Source organism: Mus pahari, chromosome 5 (genome assembly GCF_900095145.1).
Source record: "Mus pahari chromosome 5, PAHARI_EIJ_v1.1, whole genome shotgun sequence".
In the NCBI taxonomy this organism is placed as follows: domain Eukaryota; kingdom Metazoa; phylum Chordata; class Mammalia; order Rodentia; family Muridae; genus Mus; species Mus pahari.
The window spans coordinates 143,734,053-143,751,874 of NC_034594.1; the positions used below are offsets into that span (position 1 = coordinate 143,734,053).

The 17,822-nt window shown below is 49.7% G+C and overlaps 4 protein-coding genes and 1 pseudogene across 10 annotated transcripts in view; 2 read left to right on the top strand and 3 right to left on the bottom strand.

The window, feature by feature from the left end:
* The first annotated feature begins 225 nt into the window (after positions 1-225).
* Positions 226-5,236, top strand: Nr1i3 (nuclear receptor subfamily 1 group I member 3). 3 transcript variants are annotated; one of them, XM_029538664.1, is made up of 10 exons: positions 226-449; positions 614-756; positions 1,205-1,335; positions 2,641-2,810; positions 3,038-3,177; positions 3,359-3,504; positions 3,597-3,713; positions 3,837-3,841; positions 3,893-4,011; positions 4,869-5,236. In XM_029538664.1, the coding sequence occupies exons 2-10, from the start codon at positions 620-622 to the stop codon at positions 4,996-4,998; spliced, it is 1,095 nt and encodes a 364-aa protein (XP_029394524.1). In that variant the 5' UTR covers positions 226-449; positions 614-619; the 3' UTR covers positions 4,999-5,236. The 3 variants fall into 3 exon arrangements, with proteins under 3 accessions (XP_029394524.1, XP_021054907.1, XP_029394523.1); XM_021199248.2 differs by lacking the exon at positions 3,837-3,841 and having other exon boundaries at positions 3,906-4,011; positions 4,869-5,123; XM_029538663.1 differs by lacking the exon at positions 3,837-3,841 and having other exon boundaries at positions 3,910-4,011; positions 4,869-4,956.
* Tomm40l (translocase of outer mitochondrial membrane 40 like) lies at positions 4,087-8,833 on the bottom strand. 2 transcript variants are annotated; one of them, XM_021199256.2, is made up of 10 exons: positions 8,695-8,833; positions 8,224-8,473; positions 7,883-7,950; positions 7,466-7,558; positions 7,090-7,191; positions 6,832-6,937; positions 6,575-6,697; positions 6,383-6,459; positions 6,072-6,174; positions 4,087-5,937 (listed from the first exon to the last, which is right to left on the bottom strand). In XM_021199256.2, the coding sequence occupies exons 2-10, from the start codon at positions 8,336-8,338 to the stop codon at positions 5,798-5,800; spliced, it is 927 nt and encodes a 308-aa protein (XP_021054915.1). In that variant the 5' UTR covers positions 8,339-8,473; positions 8,695-8,833; the 3' UTR covers positions 4,087-5,797. The 2 variants fall into 2 exon arrangements, with proteins under 2 accessions (XP_021054915.1, XP_021054917.1); XM_021199258.2 differs by having other exon boundaries at positions 5,512-5,937; positions 8,224-8,373; positions 8,695-8,776.
* A 2,347-nt stretch (positions 8,834-11,180) lies between these two features.
* On the top strand, positions 11,181-12,497 carry Apoa2 (apolipoprotein A2). 2 transcript variants are annotated; one of them, XM_021197693.2, is made up of 4 exons: positions 11,181-11,258; positions 11,413-11,495; positions 11,755-11,887; positions 12,262-12,497. In XM_021197693.2, exons 2-4 carry the CDS (start codon positions 11,444-11,446, stop codon positions 12,383-12,385), a joined length of 309 nt encoding a protein of 102 aa, XP_021053352.1. In that variant the 5' UTR covers positions 11,181-11,258; positions 11,413-11,443; the 3' UTR covers positions 12,386-12,497. The 2 variants fall into 2 exon arrangements, with proteins under 2 accessions (XP_021053352.1, XP_021053354.1); XM_021197695.2 differs by having other exon boundaries at positions 11,186-11,258; positions 11,416-11,495.
* A 348-nt stretch (positions 12,498-12,845) lies between these two features.
* On the bottom strand, positions 12,846-13,394 carry LOC110322428 (annotated as a pseudogene). Its single transcript, XR_002380566.2, has one exon. The product of XR_002380566.2 is annotated as a 60S ribosomal protein L21 pseudogene (transcript).
* A 2,667-nt stretch (positions 13,395-16,061) lies between these two features.
* The window catches only part of Fcer1g (Fc fragment of IgE receptor Ig), a 5,071-nt gene continuing 3,310 nt past the window's right edge, over positions 16,062-17,822 (bottom strand). For both annotated transcript variants that reach the window (XM_029539091.1, XM_021199187.2), the window contains 4 exons: positions 17,661-17,752; positions 17,469-17,504; positions 16,573-16,593; positions 16,062-16,428 (listed from right to left, as the gene is read on the bottom strand). In XM_029539091.1, the coding sequence (XP_029394951.1) occupies positions 16,366-16,428; positions 16,573-16,593; positions 17,469-17,504; positions 17,661-17,752 (212 nt within the window). In that variant the 3' untranslated portion in view covers positions 16,062-16,365. The remainder of the gene's footprint in view (positions 16,429-16,572; positions 16,594-17,468; positions 17,505-17,660; positions 17,753-17,822) is intronic.

Consider the following 17,822-nt stretch of genomic DNA (forward strand, 5'->3'; position numbering starts at 1 on the left):
TGCACGTGAAAAAGCTTCCCATCTCTCCCATTGTCTCCTGGCTTATTCAGGATCCAGACAAAAAGGGGATTGTAGATTTAGCCTAAAGCTCACCCAGAGGGAAAGCCTCCACAAGTCTGGTAAGCAGCCGCTTTTAATGAGTCATGAGATCCTGGTCCCTCCCCATCTGCCACCAACCAACACTTCTCGGGCAGTCTAGGAACCCCCACCCCACCCACACACACACCCAGGTCTTTGCCCCGGGTCCAGAGTCTGGGTCCTACCTACATATGGCACCGAGAATACCTGGAGGCCCCATGCAAGAGACAGCCCTTGTTTTCCAGGCACTGAGGACTACAGTCCCTAATTCCGGGCAGTTCCTGAGATCACAAGGAAAACAGGGTCAGCGAGGAGGCCTGGGGAGAGGCATCCTACACCAGATCTTGTGGCCTGCTACCTAAGGGAAACAGGTAGGTAATTCATTGGAGGCCAGAGACTGAAAGCAACATTTTTGCTTTTAGTGTCCACGGTGCTGGGGAGCCTGTGTCGGGCCCGTCTTGGGAAGAGATTCTGTAGAGGAGAAAGAAGAGAGTCCTAAGGCCCAGCGCTGATTCTTAACTCCTCCCACATTCAGGAGACCATGACAGCTACGCTAACACTAGAAGCCATGGCCAGTGAAGAAGAATATGGGCCGAGGAACTGCGTGGTGTGTGGAGACCGGGCCACAGGCTATCATTTCCATGCCCTGACTTGTGAGGGCTGCAAGGGTTTCTTCAGGTGAATGCTTTTCTCCCCAACAGAAACAGCCCCCACATCCCTATCAGTCCACCTTTAAACAGTGGCACACCTCCAAGTTATAATACTCTCGCAGCTAAGCTGAACTGTCCCATGTCTAGCACCCTCAACTTTGCTGACCACAACACAGTCTGAAACTGGTGGCCTAATGACAAAGCAGGTTAACCATTTGTCCTAGAGACACAGCTTAGGAGTCAAGAACATTTGTGTAGCACGCACTCCCTGCAAAGTACCAAGTTTGTACCAAGTGACCTTCCTTGTGTTCTCATGAAAAGGCTCCAACTACCTCTGAAGACCTTTGGGCACCGCTCAGATGAGTCTGTTGTTAAATCGATTTGTCTTTTAGGCCGTGTCCTTTCGGGGTGCCCTTATCCCCACCTGCATGTCCTCTGCCATCTAAAACCATGCAGTGCCTGTCTCTATCTCACAGACGAACAGTCAGCAAAACCACTGGGCCCATCTGTCCGTTTGCTGGAAGGTGTGAGGTCAGCAAGGCCCAGAGACGCCACTGTCCAGCCTGCAGGTTGCAGAAGTGTCTAAATGTTGGCATGAGGAAAGACAGTGAGTTGGCCCCCACTGTCCCAGGAGTCCATCAGTGCTTCTCCGCTTTTGTTCATGTCCCCACCGCAGGCGGAGTAAGCTTTTGGGAACCAATCAGATTCTGCCTGTTTTCTAAACTTCTGATCTCTTGTTTTCAAAAGCACTTATGTTTAATGTGTGTGTTCATCTGCATCTATGTCTAAGCACCATGTGTGTGCCTGGTGCCCACAAAGGCTAGAAAGGAGTGTTGGATAGCCTGGGACTGGAGGTCCACCTGCGTTGCCATGTGGGTGCTAGGGATTTAACCCAGGTTCTGTGCAAGATCAACAAGTGTTTTTAACCCTGAGTTAAAGCCTCCCTCCAGTCTCTCCCCATCCCAGTCTCTTTCAAGGTACATGCTTTCATGCACATCCCCTTCCAGCCTTTGTCTCTTAACCCCCTTCAATACATTCCAGCCACACTGGCTCAGTGCTAGCCTTGAGCGTGTGTAGCAAGCATGCTCTTCCCCGCTGGCTTTTTCCCACTTGTCACTCCCTTGCCTGAAATGCCCTTCCCCTAGACATTCATATGGCTTGCTTTTTCTCTTCTGTCTCTTAAGTACATACAACCTGTCACCTCCTAGGCACTGCTTAGTTATTGCCGCTTTCTCTGTGACAGGAAACTATGCTGCTATGTTTCCAACAGATAATGAGGCTGGTCTCCCACGACTTAAGTTGTCCGTGTCAGTCAGCTAGGAAACAGAATCACACTTCAGAATCAAGCCTGTCTGCCCCTCAAACTCTTGCTTTCCCTCCCATACTGCTTTTCAACACGGAAAGGACATTGTAGAAGCCAAATGACCCTGCCCGGCCTATATCACTTATTGTACGACCGTGGAAGTGTTACTGGAGTCTGCTTCTGAAACACATGGGGGCTGAGAGTTTCGGGATCCACTGACGTCTCGCCTCAGAGCCTTTGAGATCACGGGTTATGTAGATACAAAGTGATGTTTCCAATATTAAGACCCTTCTTCCAACGTTTCCAAGGAGCCAAACATTCTATATCCTTCCCACTTTATTCTCCACCCTCCCCTTCTTTCCCATGGTGCATTGCTTTCTACTGAAATGTATTACAAATGAATATGAGACTGACAGAAGTGTGCAGGGATCCCCCTGCCACCTGGAGACACTAATCCAGTGAAGTCCCAAGGAAGCCTCAGAAACTCTCTCCTCCTTCCTCCTTCGTCCTTCCTTATCTGGGGAGATGGAGTGGCCCCAACTCAAGGGTTGGCTGAAGGGTGATCTCTCCTGGTCTCAACCGCTTTGTCATCTCTCTTGCCTGACACAGTGATACTGTCAGCAGAAGCCCTGGCATTGCGGCGAGCCAGACAGGCAGAGCGGCGGGCACAGAAAGCATCTTTGCAACTGAATCAGCAGCAGAAAGAGCTGGTCCAGACCCTTCTGGGGGCCCACACTCGCCATATGGGCCCCATGTTTGACCAGTTTGTGCAGTTCAAGGTGAGCACTTACCAGGATTTGGCCTGGGTACTTGAGGAGGTAGCCCACAGAAGAAGGAAGGCTATGGTGCCATGCCCTGATGGAGAACAGATCTCCAGAATCCCAGAATGGGCAGGTTCCTTGGCAAAAAAAAAAAACAAAAAACAAAAAACTTTCTCAGATAAGCCTGGTGAGCCCTCCAGGGCAGCCAAGGCTGGGGCCTCTTACTAACACTCTGAACCCTACAGCCTCCGCCTTATCTGTTCATCCATCACCGGCCTTTCCACCCTCCGGACCCCGTGTTGCCTCTGCTCACACACTTTGCAGATATCAACACGTTCATGGTGCAACAGATCATCAAGTTCACCAAGGATCTGCCCCTTTTCCGGTGAGTAGCACATGGCCTTTCAGGAAGAAAATGCTGAGGACTTACATACCAGTCTCGGATTAAAGTCACACATCCTTTAACCTCTCTAAGCGCTAAAGTCTTACATTTTCAGTATGCCAATTGAATCTTTTTTGATGGATAGACTTAAGTCTAAAGTGCCCTTGTTTTCTATCCCACACAGGTCCCTAACCATGGAGGACCAGATCTCCCTTCTCAAGGGAGCAGCTGTGGAAATATTGCATATCTCACTCAACACTACGTTCTGTCTTCAAACAGAGAATTTCTTTTGCGGGCCTCTTTGCTACAAGATGGAGGATGCAGTCTATGGTGAGATGGTAGAATGGTACAGGGTATGTATCTCGGTGGTATGAGGTGTGGAACAGTGGCCAGGAGGCTCCTCAGTCTACCATCTCTCACAGTAGGATTCCAATACGAGTTTTTGGAGTTGATCATCCATTTCCATAAAACCCTGAAAGGACTGCATCTCCAGGAGCCTGAGTATGTGCTCATGGCTGCCATGGCTCTCTTCTCCCCTGGTGAGGATCATTCCCAAAGCCGAGGAACTCTGGCCCCACCACCTCTACCCAACTCTCGGTCCCTTTAATCCCTCCCTGACCTTCTAGCTTTCAAGCCTAAGACAGGGTCTATACCATCCCCAGCCCCTGTACAATGTGAGGCCCCCTATCTGTGGCCCCTGCCACCTTGCCCTTCCCAGTCTCCTCTCTCAGACAGGCCTGGAGTTACCCAAAGAGAAGAGATTGATCAGCTACAAGAGGAAATGGCACTGATTCTGAACAATCACATTATGGAACAACAGTCGCGGCTCCAAAGTCGGTAGGTAGGAAGGAGGCTGCAGATTCCGAGGCTGCGCGCTGTGGGAAGGAAGGGATCTGTGGAAACACTGAGCTTCGGATGGATGCAATTTACTGTTGTTTCCTTTGGGAAACCAGGTACTTAGGAATCTAGGCCTTCCCTCAGGCAACCCCGTCCATTGCTCACAGTATCCAGATTGCTCGGACTGCTCTTTTGTCTCACTTTTCCAAGTTGTTGGCTTTTGTTGTTGTTTTCAGTCAGTAGAGATGCAAAGCCGTAGCTCATGGCCTGTGTGTGTAACAGCGTTCCTGAGATTGGTGACATCTCTTACCTCACCTCTCTGATTTTTCCAAACTAAAGTCAGAATTTCAAAGTCTTCATTCTTTTGGCCCCGCTCCTCTCCTTTGGGTCAATTCCTTGAAGTTTTAGGTCCCCTTGAAATGAGGCTCCTTCACTTCACGGACAAAGCCTAGTACAACCATGCAGGCTCAGAAGTCTATGCCGCCTTCGCTCTGCTCATTCTCTAATGAATCCATTTGCTACGAGGAGGATGCTTTATACCATAGAATAACACAACCACCTCCTAGAACTGGATCTAGAAGGCTCCACCTTCAGATTCTATACAGTTGAAGTTTTGGCCAAGAACTTCCCTTACACGTGACCGCACAGCCCTGGGTTCAGGAAAAACCAGGCATAAAGAAGGAACACGGTGCTGATAGAGGCCCTTCCTGGGGACTTCTGAGATTTTTCAAAATGTAGCTCCAGAGCATCTGATGTTCAGACTTAGCCTCTCTGAGGAGTGGTTCAGGGGATGGGAACCTCAGGACAGGACTCCCAGCTGCCTTATTTCCCTGGTAACCCTGCTCCTTCCTCCAAAGGTTTCTGTATGCAAAGCTGATGGGCCTGCTGGCTGAGCTCCGGAGTATAAACAATGCATACTCCTATGAACTTCAGCGCTTCCAGGAACTGTCTGCTATGATGCCACTGCTCGGGGAGATTTGCAGCTGAGGCCCAGGCTTGCATCCTTCCCACAACCCCTGGGATACCCTGGACTGGAAAGGGTAAAGCACTGGACCCCACACGGGAACCAGCAGAAAGGAGCTCTGGAATGGCAATGAAACGCTGAACAGTCACTGTCTCTTCGTGCGCTCATCAGTGGGGTGTGGAGTGGGTGGGGAACAGAGAGAGAGGAGGTGGGCGACCATAGGGCCAAAGTTGTTCTCTGGAAACACAGGAGAGGGGAAAGATGGAAGCCTCAGGGCTAGGAGGTGAATGGAGTTCCTTCTGGGAATGGGTGGGCCCATTCTTTGGTCTTTCTGTGGCCAGAGATTTAGCTCTTTAATCCTCCTTTCCCAAGGGAAGGAGTGGAAGACTGAGGAATGGAGAAACCAGCAAAAGTGGGATAGGAGGCTTTTTTTTTTTCCTCCCTCTTTTCACGCAGATTTCTCTGCTTTGAAGGAGTAGTAATATCTCAATCAAACAAAAATAACGAAAAAAGTAGGGTGAGGGAAGCCAGACACATCCCATAGTCCCTATCCTTTACTCCAGAGCCATAGAGCTTAATGGGAGATTATAGTGGGGCTGATGGCAGTATTGGAAACCTCAACCCGCTGCCTAACTGGAAAAAAAATGACTCTGTGGCAGTTCTGGTTCTGAGGAGGACATCGTCCTGTCCCCCCAACTCTGCCCATGGGACCTAGGAGTCATCCGGCAAGGTAGGCTCTGGAGAGGGATCTAGTTAGTCTCTGGCCCTAGGGCATCAGCTTCAAAGGTTCCAGCTGCTGCAGAGGCTGCTCCCAGGACAACCTCAGCCCACAGTGATGCTGAAGCCGCAGTGGAATCTGTTTCGCCAGTGATTGAGGAAGGCTCCAAGGGCTAGGGTGACAGGCAGGGGACGCATCTTCTTCTCCAGCACCGCACCAACACACCAGTTACTATCCACCAAGCCTGCCAGGGAAAAGTATATTGACCCGGCTGATTAGCCAGACATGGGGTATGGAGTCAACGGATGGAAGGCAGAGCCTCCCTCCCTGCATAGCCCCAAAATCCCTCACCACTTCTAAGTGTCCCAAAACCCTCACCTCTAAACACCATATCGGCCTGGGGCAGAGTCAGGTGGTAACCAAAGGAGAAGGTCGTATCTTGTAGCCTTGTATTTGCCTCAAACTCTACTCCAACCTGAACCTGAGAAGCAGGGACAAGAACGAGAGGAGGACCCGTCGCCATGAATCCCACAGGAGTTCTGGCAGGGTATAAGCAAGCTGGAACGCATGTGTGAAAATGTAGACCAGATGAGGCTAGGAAGAATCATAGGCCAGAAGCCTGGGGAGACTGGAGGGGCAGAAGATTCTGACTGACTCACTAGGCTAAGAGATGAGTTCGGTAGTCTTACCTGCTCATTGGCCTTGTGGTAATAACTTGCATGGGCCCCACCTGACCCAACATTCAACGTAGCTACCCAGTGGACAGCTGCAGGGTGGGGGAGAACAGACAGAAAAGACAGTTAATGTTGTAGATACAGGCAACGGAACCCTAGGAAAGCCCAGTGTCTCTCCTCCTCATTACCATTCACTTGATCCCGTACCTGAGTACTTCCCAGCCAGAGTCAAGATGGCCCCCTCTTCTCCTGGCCGCCGGTGATAAACCAACTCTCCTCCTAGCACAAGCCGATGGGTGATGCTCTGCAGGAAGTGAGCAACCATGATCACTGTCAGGGAGAGAGGAGGCAAGAATCAGGGAATCAGGTTTACTTTCTTACCATCTGGTCATTCCCACCCTAGCCTAGCCAAAAAGCCTAGCCAAAAAGTCCCTCCCCCCCAGAACTCCATCCCAGTTCCCCACCTGATTCCCCAATCAGATCCGGATTTCCCAGGGTCAGAGTGGCTGTGTAGTCATCTCCCCGATACTCGCCATCAAACTGCCATGTCAGGAACTTGGCCTGCTGTGTCTGGGTGGGGAAAGTAAGAAATAAAATACCCTTCTCTCTGTTTATAGTCAGTATTGCCTCTGCTCCTCCTCCCCCTGCGTCCCCCAAGGCAGGATACCCATGGAGGAGAAAGAGAGGTGCCTCGGTGGATGGAGGCAGGAACTGTGGGTCACCTGGAAGACAGCCTTAGCTCGAAGCCGTTCTGCCAACAGAAGCAAGACCTGGGCGTTGAGACTGCCACTGCTGTCCATATCCCCCACCACAGTGGGGAACACCTGTTAGGGAGCGTAGACAGGAAGGCTGAGATGGGTAGGTAGCTCTGGTAGGTAACTCTATCGGTCGGCACATGAACACGAAGGGATTTCAGTAACATCTCACAGTGCCCCCTGGTGGACGCCAAAGACAAACTCGGGCAGCTTTGCACAGGACTAGCTCGCGTTCAGAAGAGGCACTGAGAACGTAGTTGCTGAACACACTCATTTCCTCATTCTCAAGACCTACGTCCATGTGGGTTTTACACAGTTGACACGAGTGTGGGGGAGCCCTCACCTCTGTGGGGCTAAGCTGCCAGTCCCCTGCATAGGCGGTATGGAGGTGGTACCCTGGCAAGCCCAGGGCACTCATGTGCACAGTATGAGCCACCTGAGGAAAGAGGAGACAACGGAGAGCAGAGCATTCTATTTCGCTTCAATCCCATATCCCACCCTTGACCTTTTCTTTCCATCCAGAGGGGGCTTTTTAAAACCTCAACTATTCCAACTCATGCAGAGGGCCGCTGGACTTTAAGCAACAAGTCCCACGTCTTGTTGCTTAAAGGCAACGGGGGTTAAAAAAAAAAAAAAAAGGACCCCACATCTCCCCTCATTTGTCCCACATAGCCTGGCCCAGACTGGACTAATAGGTGTGAAGAGGATCCAGAGACAAGCAGTGAGGAGGGGTAAAGAGGAGCCAGACAAGTGGGAGCACCTGGAAATGGCTGCTCAGAACCTTGTTGACAACGAGCTTCACGCCTTCCATCTGTGCTGGGAATACATCTGAAGGAATTGAACGGAAGGAACATGCACAGATAAGGACCCCTAACCACGGAGACGGACTCCCCTTTCCATCTCATATGAAGCACTGGAGGAAATGACCTCCTTTCAAATCCTGCAACAAAACGCTCTACTTTGAGCATCTGGTCCTTCTTGACTGCCGGATGCTCCAGCTGTGATCTCCCCTCTCTGTTCACATCACTGGACATCAGCATTCAAGATCCTCCCCTTCTCTATGACCCTTCATCCTGAAACACCCAAAAGCTGCGGTCTCACCTTTGCACAACCGGTGCAGCTCGTCGAAGCTCCCGGGGTTGGGCAGCGGTTCCTCCCGACGGTGGCTCCGGCGGGGTAAAGTCCCCATCGGTGCCAGGCCCAGGGTGTTCCCCATTTTAGTCCAGAGGACAGGGAGGGGTTGGGGTTAGCCTGGGGAAAAAATCTATTGCTCCCTCTATCCCTCACGGGCTCCACCCCCCATCATCGGGCTCCCCAGGTTCAGAAACTTCCATATGGTTCAATGCTAGACCTGCAATAAGGAACAGTAGGGGGAGAGAACACCGATGCTAAAGTTGAATCCCGGGCACACTCCCGCCCCATCGTTGATCCCTCACCCTCACCTGTCACCCCCGTCTGCTCTCCCATTATCGAGTCTTAACTACTACCACAGGCTTCCGCTGACTTCCTAGTTTCTCTGTTCTTCATTCCCACGTCCCAAGGGTCTGCCCGCAATGGAACCCGAGCCCTTACCATCTCAGACCATCCTGCAGCCTCTTTCCCCTAGGCACACCCGGTCATCTTGATGGGGGCAGCCATCTTGAGTAATGGCAGAACTGCAGCTTCACACTGTATTCCCAGCATGGCCGTAGGCGCCATCTTGGAAATGGGCAAAGGAAGCGCCCAAAGACCCAACCCACTCAGTGATGAAAAAGGTGCTTCAATTTACTAATGACCAATAGGAGTGGAGAAAACAGAAGAGTGGCAGGCCTGCGGGCCCCAGCGCTTCAGTCCGAGTGCAGTGGCGAGTGGGAGTTTGTGGGTGGCCCTTTAGACTTTAGTGGAAGGCCCCCTTCTAAGACCGCCCAGCCTCCTCAAGGTCGAGATAAACTCTTGAGCATTCAAGACACTAGAGGGAGCATTTTGCCTATTAAACCACTGGAGTTCCTTAAACCGGAACGTGAGAAAAGTGAAACTATAGTTTGAAGACATATTTTATGAATATATCACACTCAGGGATTGTGAAGACGTGGTTCACTTTACCCTCCACCTTCCTGAAAGCTGGCTGGAGAATCCGCACAACTCTCCACTATATACCACCTCCAAAGGACTGCTACTCACAAACACAGCTCTCCCCTAGAAAATAGACCTCTACCGCCCCCCACTCCCCGCTCCTCCCTCTGGAATTCATAGGCCTTGCCTTCTTGTTAGAATAGAAATGACTGTGAGAGTTTTGAGGGAGAGGAGAGAGTTGTGGGCAGAACTAGCTTCTGAAGCAGCTACCCTCTCTAGTTATTATTTACTTGCAGAAAAGACAAATAAAATCTAAGAATACAACCACAGCGTGAAGTCATGCTCTCCCCCCAGGGCCAGGGGCAAGCAATAATGTAACTGTAGAGATAAGTCCGCAAGAGGACAACTGGAAATATGCAAGATTTCTTGGTCTTTGGGGTTGGAGAGATGGCGAAGTGGGTAAGAGCACTGACGAGGCTGGTGAGATGGCTCAGCTGCTTCCCCAAAAGTCGTAAGTTCAATTCCCAGCAATCACATAGTGACTCACAACCATCTGTAATGGAATCTGATGCACTCTTCTGGTGTTTGCATTTATACATGCAAAGAGAGAAAGTGTGTGTGTGTGTGTGTGTGTGTGTGTGNGAGAGAGAGAGAGAGAGAGAGAGAGAGAGAGAGAGAGAGAGAGAGAACTGGCTACTCTTCATAGGACCCAGGTTTGAATCCCAACACCTAGAACTTTAATTCCAGTTCCAGAAACTCTGACACTCTTACACAGATACACGCGAAAGCAAAACGCATAACTAAAATAAAATAAACAGATTTCTTCGTCTTCAGTTGCGCTCTCCCTCCCTAACTTCCACACTTCCACCCCCGTATCTCTCACTAATATTCCAGTGCACACAGGGTAAGCTTGGGGGCAAAAGGGTGAATGATAGAAATGTTTTCAGTAGCTGCTAAGCTGACTCCACTGGAGAGCCCTGGACCAAGGAAATGTACCTCTGTCCTTCCACACAGTTAGAACTGGGCCAGGGGCCAGGACCTAACTGATAAGGGGATCAAGTGACCAGGCCCCTTTGACCTTGATTTGGACAGAGCCTTTTAGCTACTGAGGTTGGGAGCAGGAGGGCAGAGGCTATTTTTCTGAATTTGTTTTTTGGGGGCAGGGAGTACACATTGATGAGAACCCATAAATGGACTTGTATTTCATGATTATTTTTAAAGGAATTTCATTCATGAGACCTATCAAATACAATAATTCCAATGTATTTTCTCTGTGTGTCTTTTGTATGCCTGTGAGGGGTGTGTGTGTGTGTGTAGTATTCATGCCCCCTTCCTATCTCGTTTCACATTAACTCAAAAAGGGACAGAGGCAGTTGTACCTGTTCTGACTTATATTCCCCATAACCCCCATTCCCTTCCCTTCGACTTCCTATTCCTATTTCAATTCATTTCCCTTCTCTCTCTCTCTCTCTCTCTCTCTCTCTCTCTCTCTCTCTCTCTCTCTCTCTCAGACAGAATCTCTCTATGCCGTCCTGGAACTCACTACATAGATCAGGCTGTTCTCAAATTCACAAAGATCTACCTGCCTCTGCCTCCCCAGTGCTGGGACTAAAGGCGTGCGCCACTATGCCTAACTCCTTTCTCCTTCTGTTCCTAAATTCCTCTCTGCCAAATTGCTATGAAGGAGTGAAGGGTTGGGGTAATGAAATTTGCCCATAATAAGGTAAAGATGACAAGGGCTAAGAGCTTCATGTTGGAGCTTTCCAGAAAAATAACTTAGAATCCTGATTACCTGATCGCTACATATAAACCCATCAACTCCTGATCCCCAAAGAGTAAATCATAAGCAGACATTGGCCTTCACTAGAGTTTTATACCCCTGTGGTTCACTGTGACACCAAGAGTCTCTTTTGCTTGTCCTTTTGTCCATCTCTAACCCTTGTTTACTCCAGCCTGATCCCTGCCCTTCTGGACTTGCCATTCTCCATATCACATGACGGGTGGGGGTGGGGGAGTAGATGTGTATATAGCCCCTACCTCCAGTCAAGGCCGGAGTAGACGGGAAAGACTGCAGCACAGACCCGGTATGATGAGAGAGCAGAGCTGTGGGCAACATGCAAAGAGCATGGGACTTTCACTGTGGAGAGGGAAGGAGCTAAGTTAGAGTGAGCATCCGGGGGGGGGGGGATCCCTGCAAGGGGCTGAAGCCCATCTGACGACAGTGTTCTTTCTCACCAGCAGCACTGTTCCTAGGCCATAGTCTGCCATCATGAAGCTGCTCGCAATGGTCGCCCTGCTGGTCACCATCTGTAGCCTGGAAGGTGAGTTTTTGATACAGGGAAACCAAAAGAAAGAAGGTACTGAGAATATCAACCGGCGGACTCAAAAGGAAGATTATTCTCTTTCTAAAGTCCAAAAAACCCAAACTAAGTCAAAAACAACAACAAACAATACGTAGCAGGACACCAATTTGGGGAAGGGGCTGAAAGCCGGGGTGGGTCCTGTGGAGCGTGAGGGGAGACCGGGCTTCATTGCTGACAATCTGCATGCAAAGACTGTGTGTGACCCGTGTTTGTGCAGGAGCTTTGGTTCGGAGACAGGCTGAGGATCGGGATGTGCAGAGCCTGTTCACTCAGTATATTCAGAGCATGACTGACTACGGCAAGGATTTGGTGGAGAAGGCCAAGACCTCGGAGATTCAGAGCCAGGCCAAGTAAGTCTCTGAGAGAACTCAAAGGGCAACAGGACTGCTTCAGGGAGGGAGGCAGTTCTCACAGGAATCCTAATTCAGGGGTTGGGGTAAGGGACGCTCAGGCTTAACTCAGGGAGAAAAACCCCTCCCTCACCCTAGATGGGGGCAGCAAGAAGTGGACCTTGGACTCCAATCTGCAGAGTCTGATCCTCTGCTGCATGGATGGCCTACCCACTCCGCCTCTAACAGGCTTTGCTATACCAGGGTATACCAGGGTATACCAGGGTATAGCATTTGGGGACCTTAGTCAGTCTGCTCTGACCTTTATCACCAACAAAGACCTGGACCAGTGAATAGGGCCCTTCACATTAACCTCTGCTCCTTCCTTTCCCCAGGGCATACTTTGAGAAGACACAAGAGCAGCTGACACCAATTGTCAAGTCTGCTGGAGCTAGTCTGATGAGCTTCTTAAGCAGTTTAATGACCCTCGAGGAGAAACCAGCTCCTGCAGCTAAGTGAGCTGTGTCAGGACCAGTCTTCCCACCCCAGCTGCTCCACTGGCCACCGCTAGAGCCCCTCTCCCCACCTTCTGCCTGCTTTCTCCAATAAATGCAGAAGGAGTTAAACTTTGTGCCTCTTGTGTCTTTGGGTGCTTGGGAGAAGTAGCAGGGTGGGGGAGGAGAAGGAGGAAGGAATAAGAAATATGTTTCAAAAAGGAGAAGGAGACAAGTTTTGGTATCATGGGTAGAGAAAGGATTGAAGAGACCAGAGATGGACCTGACGGAGCAAGTACCTGTGATTTGTCTCCAAACCCGAGGAGTGTCCTGTATGAATGACTCTGTAACATCACTGAAGAACATAGACCCAAGGAAGGAATGACAAAATCCCTTTCACTTGAGGTCATAGGAAACAAGGGTTCCCCTCAGAATTTCATCTTCATCTTTCTATAAAAAGATGGTGTTATTGATATTATTTTTTTTTAAACACTCTGCAGTCTGGGTCCTTTATTTCTTTTTGTACATTAGGCCATGAATTCATAGGGAATGGGCTCCAGCAGCTCTGGTTCTTTTCCATTAGTCCTCACAAAGTGTGCTTCTCTGGGTGGTGCTGGCTGGCGCTTCAGCTGAACCCAGGTGCCCTTCTCTTTGGCTTCCTTCTTCTTCTGGTCGTTCTCCTTCACCAGCTTCAGGAAGCTGTCTCTGCTCCTCGAGTGCTTGATGTGCTCAATCCGCACATTGATCCTCTTGGCCAGAATTTTGCCCTTAACTTGCTTGTTCACAATGATGCCCATGGCGTGCTGGGTGACATTGTAGACTCTTCCGGTTTTGCCATGGTAGCACTTATGGGGCATTCCTTTTTGAACAGTGCCCATTCCCTTGATGTCTACAATATCACCCTTCTTGTAGATTCGCATGTATGTGGCCAAAGGAACAACGCCATGTTTCCTAAAAGGCCCGGAGAACATGTACCGGGTGCCTCGCCGCTTTCCCTTTGTGTTCGTCATGTTGGCGAGTTACTGGAAGATGGCCGATATTATTTTTTTTTTTTTAAAAGAGCCCAGCAGTGTGACTCGAGCCCCTGTCTTTCCTTTTGAACCTGGGTTTCCTCTGTCCTACAATAAAGAGGTTTGCCTAATCCTTTTGTATAGCCATCAGCAACCAGGGGTCCCTGAAAGGAAGGCTGGGGATGGTGAGAGAAATAAGGAGCCAAGACGAAGTTCTCTGATCAAGGCTCAGTCTTTTAATTCTAGGGTCTGACTATAAAGGGGGCTGGGCTGGCCCATCCCCTGTATGTCAGGATCTCATCAGGAAAGCAAGCTCAGCCGCTCACCAGTAGTGGCTTCTTGCAGGAAGCTGCAGATGTGGCACACAATAGACTTTACCTAGGTCAGGGGACTCCACCCTAGGTGGGCTAGCCGAATATGGCAGACAAGGTCTGATTCAACCCGCTTAAGGCTGGGGGGGAGGGCACACTTTTGTCCCCAAAGTGCTCTAGTTTCTTGATTCAAAACCTCTAATTTAGCCTTGTGTGGTGGTGCACAGTCTTTAATCCCAGCACTTGGGAGGCAGAGGCAGGTGGATCTTTGTGAGTTCAAGGCCAGCCTGGTCTACGGAATGAGTTCCAAAACATCCAGGGCTACACAAAGAAACCTTGTCTAGAACAAGCAAACAAACAGTGTTTGCTTGCCTGACAACCTAGATTCAATTCTTGGGGACCCATATGGCGAAGGGAGACAGCAGACTCCTGTTGTCCTCTGACCTCTACATAGATGACATGACACACCTGCACTGCATTAAATAAATTAATAAAAATTAGGGGGAAAAAACCCTCCTGATGGGGGGGGGGGGCTGGCAACGTGGCTGGGTAAAAATGCTCACAGAATAAACCAGGTGCCCTGAATTCGATCTCTGGTACCCTCTGTGGTTAGCATACATGTGCCATGGTGGCTTCACCTCCCACCCCTAGTAATAAATAAATAAAAATGAAAATCTCTCATGAGACTATGCACAGTGGTATATGCCTATGGTGTCAGCACTCAGGAGGCTGAGTCAGGAGGCTCACTTGAGCTTAGGTGCTTCAAACGAACCTAGGCTCTATAAGGAGACCCTATCAAGAAAGAAAGGAAGGAAGGAGGAAGGGGAGAAGACAAGAGCTACAGTCCCAGCCCTCTACCTTAAAATACCCTAGGTATCTACCCTGGCTCACGCGTCATCTTGCAACCACCTTCCCCCACAGACTGAGACTGGCTCCAATTTCTTCCAATTGATCAACCTCCTTCAAGACCTTCACCATTCACAACCATTCCCCTTCTCTTTTTATTTTTTCTGCTCCTCGCTGGGCCCATGGAAATATAGCTGTAATTGTAGCTACTGAGGAGGCTAAAGCAAGAGGATCGCCATTTCAAGGCCTGCCCGAGACTCAAGCAAGTTCAAGGCCAGCCTGGAAAATGTAGAGAGACTCTTTCAAAAGGAAAAGGATGCCAGCATTTGGGAGACAGAGGCAGTTGGATCTCTGAGTTCAGGCCCAACCTGATCTATGTAGTAAGTTCTAGGCCAGCTAGAGCTACAAAATAGAAAGACCCTGTCTCAAAACAGAGCAAACAACCCCCCACCCACTGCAAAGAAAACCAACAAAAATAGTTTAATGGCACAGTCCTTATTCCAGCGTTTGAACAACCAACGTAGGAACAAAAATAAAATAAAATAAAATGATAATAAAAAACCAACTTTTTGTTTTATGTAGAACAATGTACAGAGACAGGAAAGCCAGTGTCCCTGCTTTCAAGGTAACCTTAGTCAGGCTAATATTTCAAAGTTCTGGATTTCTTATCTAGGTCGGTAAGCAGATAAAATGATACAATGGGAAAACAGTTTGAAAATAGAAATCATTGTGCACTTTAGTGTTGTCCGGCACACGGGTTCTGGGGGAGGAGAGTTGGGGAGGGAGGGGGAGGGTAAGCTTGGTCGCTCTGGTCCTTTCAGGAAGAAATGAAGGCAGGGTCAGAAGACAGCTCGATGCACCTAACTAGGCTTAAATATTTCCAAGCAGAGGTTCCTGGAGGCTCTGGGGAAAGGACAGGTACTGGCAAGTGAATCCTTGTGGAAAACGACCTCCCATTTAGATCTGGCTTGCTCCCCCTGGCCCTGCCTGCCTCTCTACTAGGTTCTCTCTAAGGCCTTTCTTGCTCCCAAATCCCCTGAAGGTTCTCATAAAGTCTTCCACTAGGATGTTGTTATGATCCTCGTCATCGCATTCCTTCTGAATGTTTAGGTTCCCAGCTATGCTACTTCAAACATGCACACGCTGGATTGATACTATCTAGATTGGTGACTATTCTGGGTTAGACATACAGGCTTCCCCACAAACCCACCATGATTCATTTTTCAGATGCAAACAGCCACATTGGGTACAGAAGAAATTTCTCAGGTTCTAATGTCTCCAAATACATCTCTACTCCCAACACAGAGTTAAGAGTGTGAGAATGCTCTCTGCTCCAGCTCCATCTCAGAGCACCGAGGGACCGATGGTCTCCACTCTCATCCGGATACAGTCAGCATTCATACATCAAATGAACAAAGTAGATCTAGAGTCCTGTGTTCTCAGGAGCTGAGTTTGCCTTACTCAAAACTATCGCCACTATCCAACCGAACACTTAATCCAAGCTCCACCAGTATGTGACAAATGACAAAATGAATTGAGTCAGGTCTCTGGCAGCTTTATTGGGGGTAATCGCTTTCCATTGTTTAGTGAGAGTCGGGGATCAGGGAAGGAAAGAGAAATGAAGCAAAGGAGGCTGGAAGAAAAGAAACGTCAGTGAGTAAGTCTTTAACGAGACGGGGACCTGCCAGTGTACACTGATTTAGATCCTAGCTAGCATCATTATGGGAATTAGGTCAGCTAGCTTCAAAGCACAGAGGTGACATAGCGATGTCATCCAAGAGGGCTAGGAGATAATTAGAAGCGGGGGAAGAGTGCAGCCAAGCACATCTGTTCTGAAGCTATTGGGGTGGTTTCTCGTGCTTCAGAGTCTCATATGTCTCCTGGTTCTGGGTGTTCAGGCCCTGCAGGGGAATCAAAGGATGATCAGGAATCTGAGGGCATCCCAGGGCCCCCTTCCACCTCAGACTCCATTCCTATCAAGGTCCTTCCCAACCCTGGCCTCTTCGTCTGACCCCTAAGGCAGGACTAAAAGGAGGTTCACTCACCGTGTAGACAGCATCTGCTTTCTGCAGAGATGGAGAGAGCAAGGCATTAGAGACCCACCTTCTTCAGGGCCCCTCATCATTTTCCTTCCTACCCAGGGAGTATCTGGGTCAAGGTCAATGGTAGCTGCCTTAAGCTAGGAGTGCTCCCAGGATTGTTCATTTACCAGCGTGACTACAAACACACTTCAGAGCAACAGGCAACTCCCCAGCATATTAATTGTCACCTCTGTAGGGGGAGGGGCAGGGGGTATAGCCTCTGGGCTTGGTGCAATGTGGGAGACTCCCTTTGTTAGCAGGCTTTTTCCTTTTCTGGCCTTGTCTGGGGATTTCTAAGCCCACACACACTAAGAATGTCACGTAACCTCAATTAGATTTTAGGACCAACTTCTTTTCTCCTGACAAAACCTGTCCAGCCAGAACCTGAGATTCCAGAAATGCTTTCCCATGCTAATGAAGTATACCAGATACCCCAAGACCCCAGCCAATGACATTTACCCTTTCTGGTTGACCCTGCCCTCGGTCCCCCAAAGCTTTATAAGCTTTGAATCACCCTAAATAAACTTGATCTGACTACTGACTGGGTCTCAGTGTGATCTTTCGTTAGACATACTCACAGGGCTTCCAACATCTCTGCTCCCTTAGCCTGCGTGCACCGAATTGGCCAATGACCCACAAGGGGAGAGAGACCCACACACCTCTACTTGACTATTTCCTGTCTGTATATTTTATTTGCAGTGCGGCTAGATAGGTTATTACCCATCCTGAGGCGAGGGGCAGGATACAGATTAACACCTAAAACACACGCCTTCCCAGGGGCCTCAGACCTCAGGCTAATGCCCCCTGGAAAGGCTGAGAACCTGAAAAGAAACGACGTGCAGATGTGAGAGACTCCGTACCTCACGACTGGCTATAGCTGCCTTCCGGACCTGGATCTGGAGTGGGGGGGGGGGGAGGAAATCAGCAAAGGAGAAGTTGGGGGCCCATCTCCTTTCCCTTCAGACCATGGGGAGCCCCTTTGGTTCCCCTTCTTGCTGTCCCCCCACCCCCACTTCTGGGTCTGGTTCTTAGACCACCCTGCCCCACCTTACCTTGAGTCGACAATAGAGTAGGGTAAGGACGATACCATACAGAAACAGGACAGCGTCCAGGATATAGCAGAGCTGTGGCTCTCCCAGGGCAGCTGAGGGGATACAGGGTGCCCATGGGACCCAGTGTAGAGGGAAGGGAAGGGCCATCCCTCAGGGAAGGGG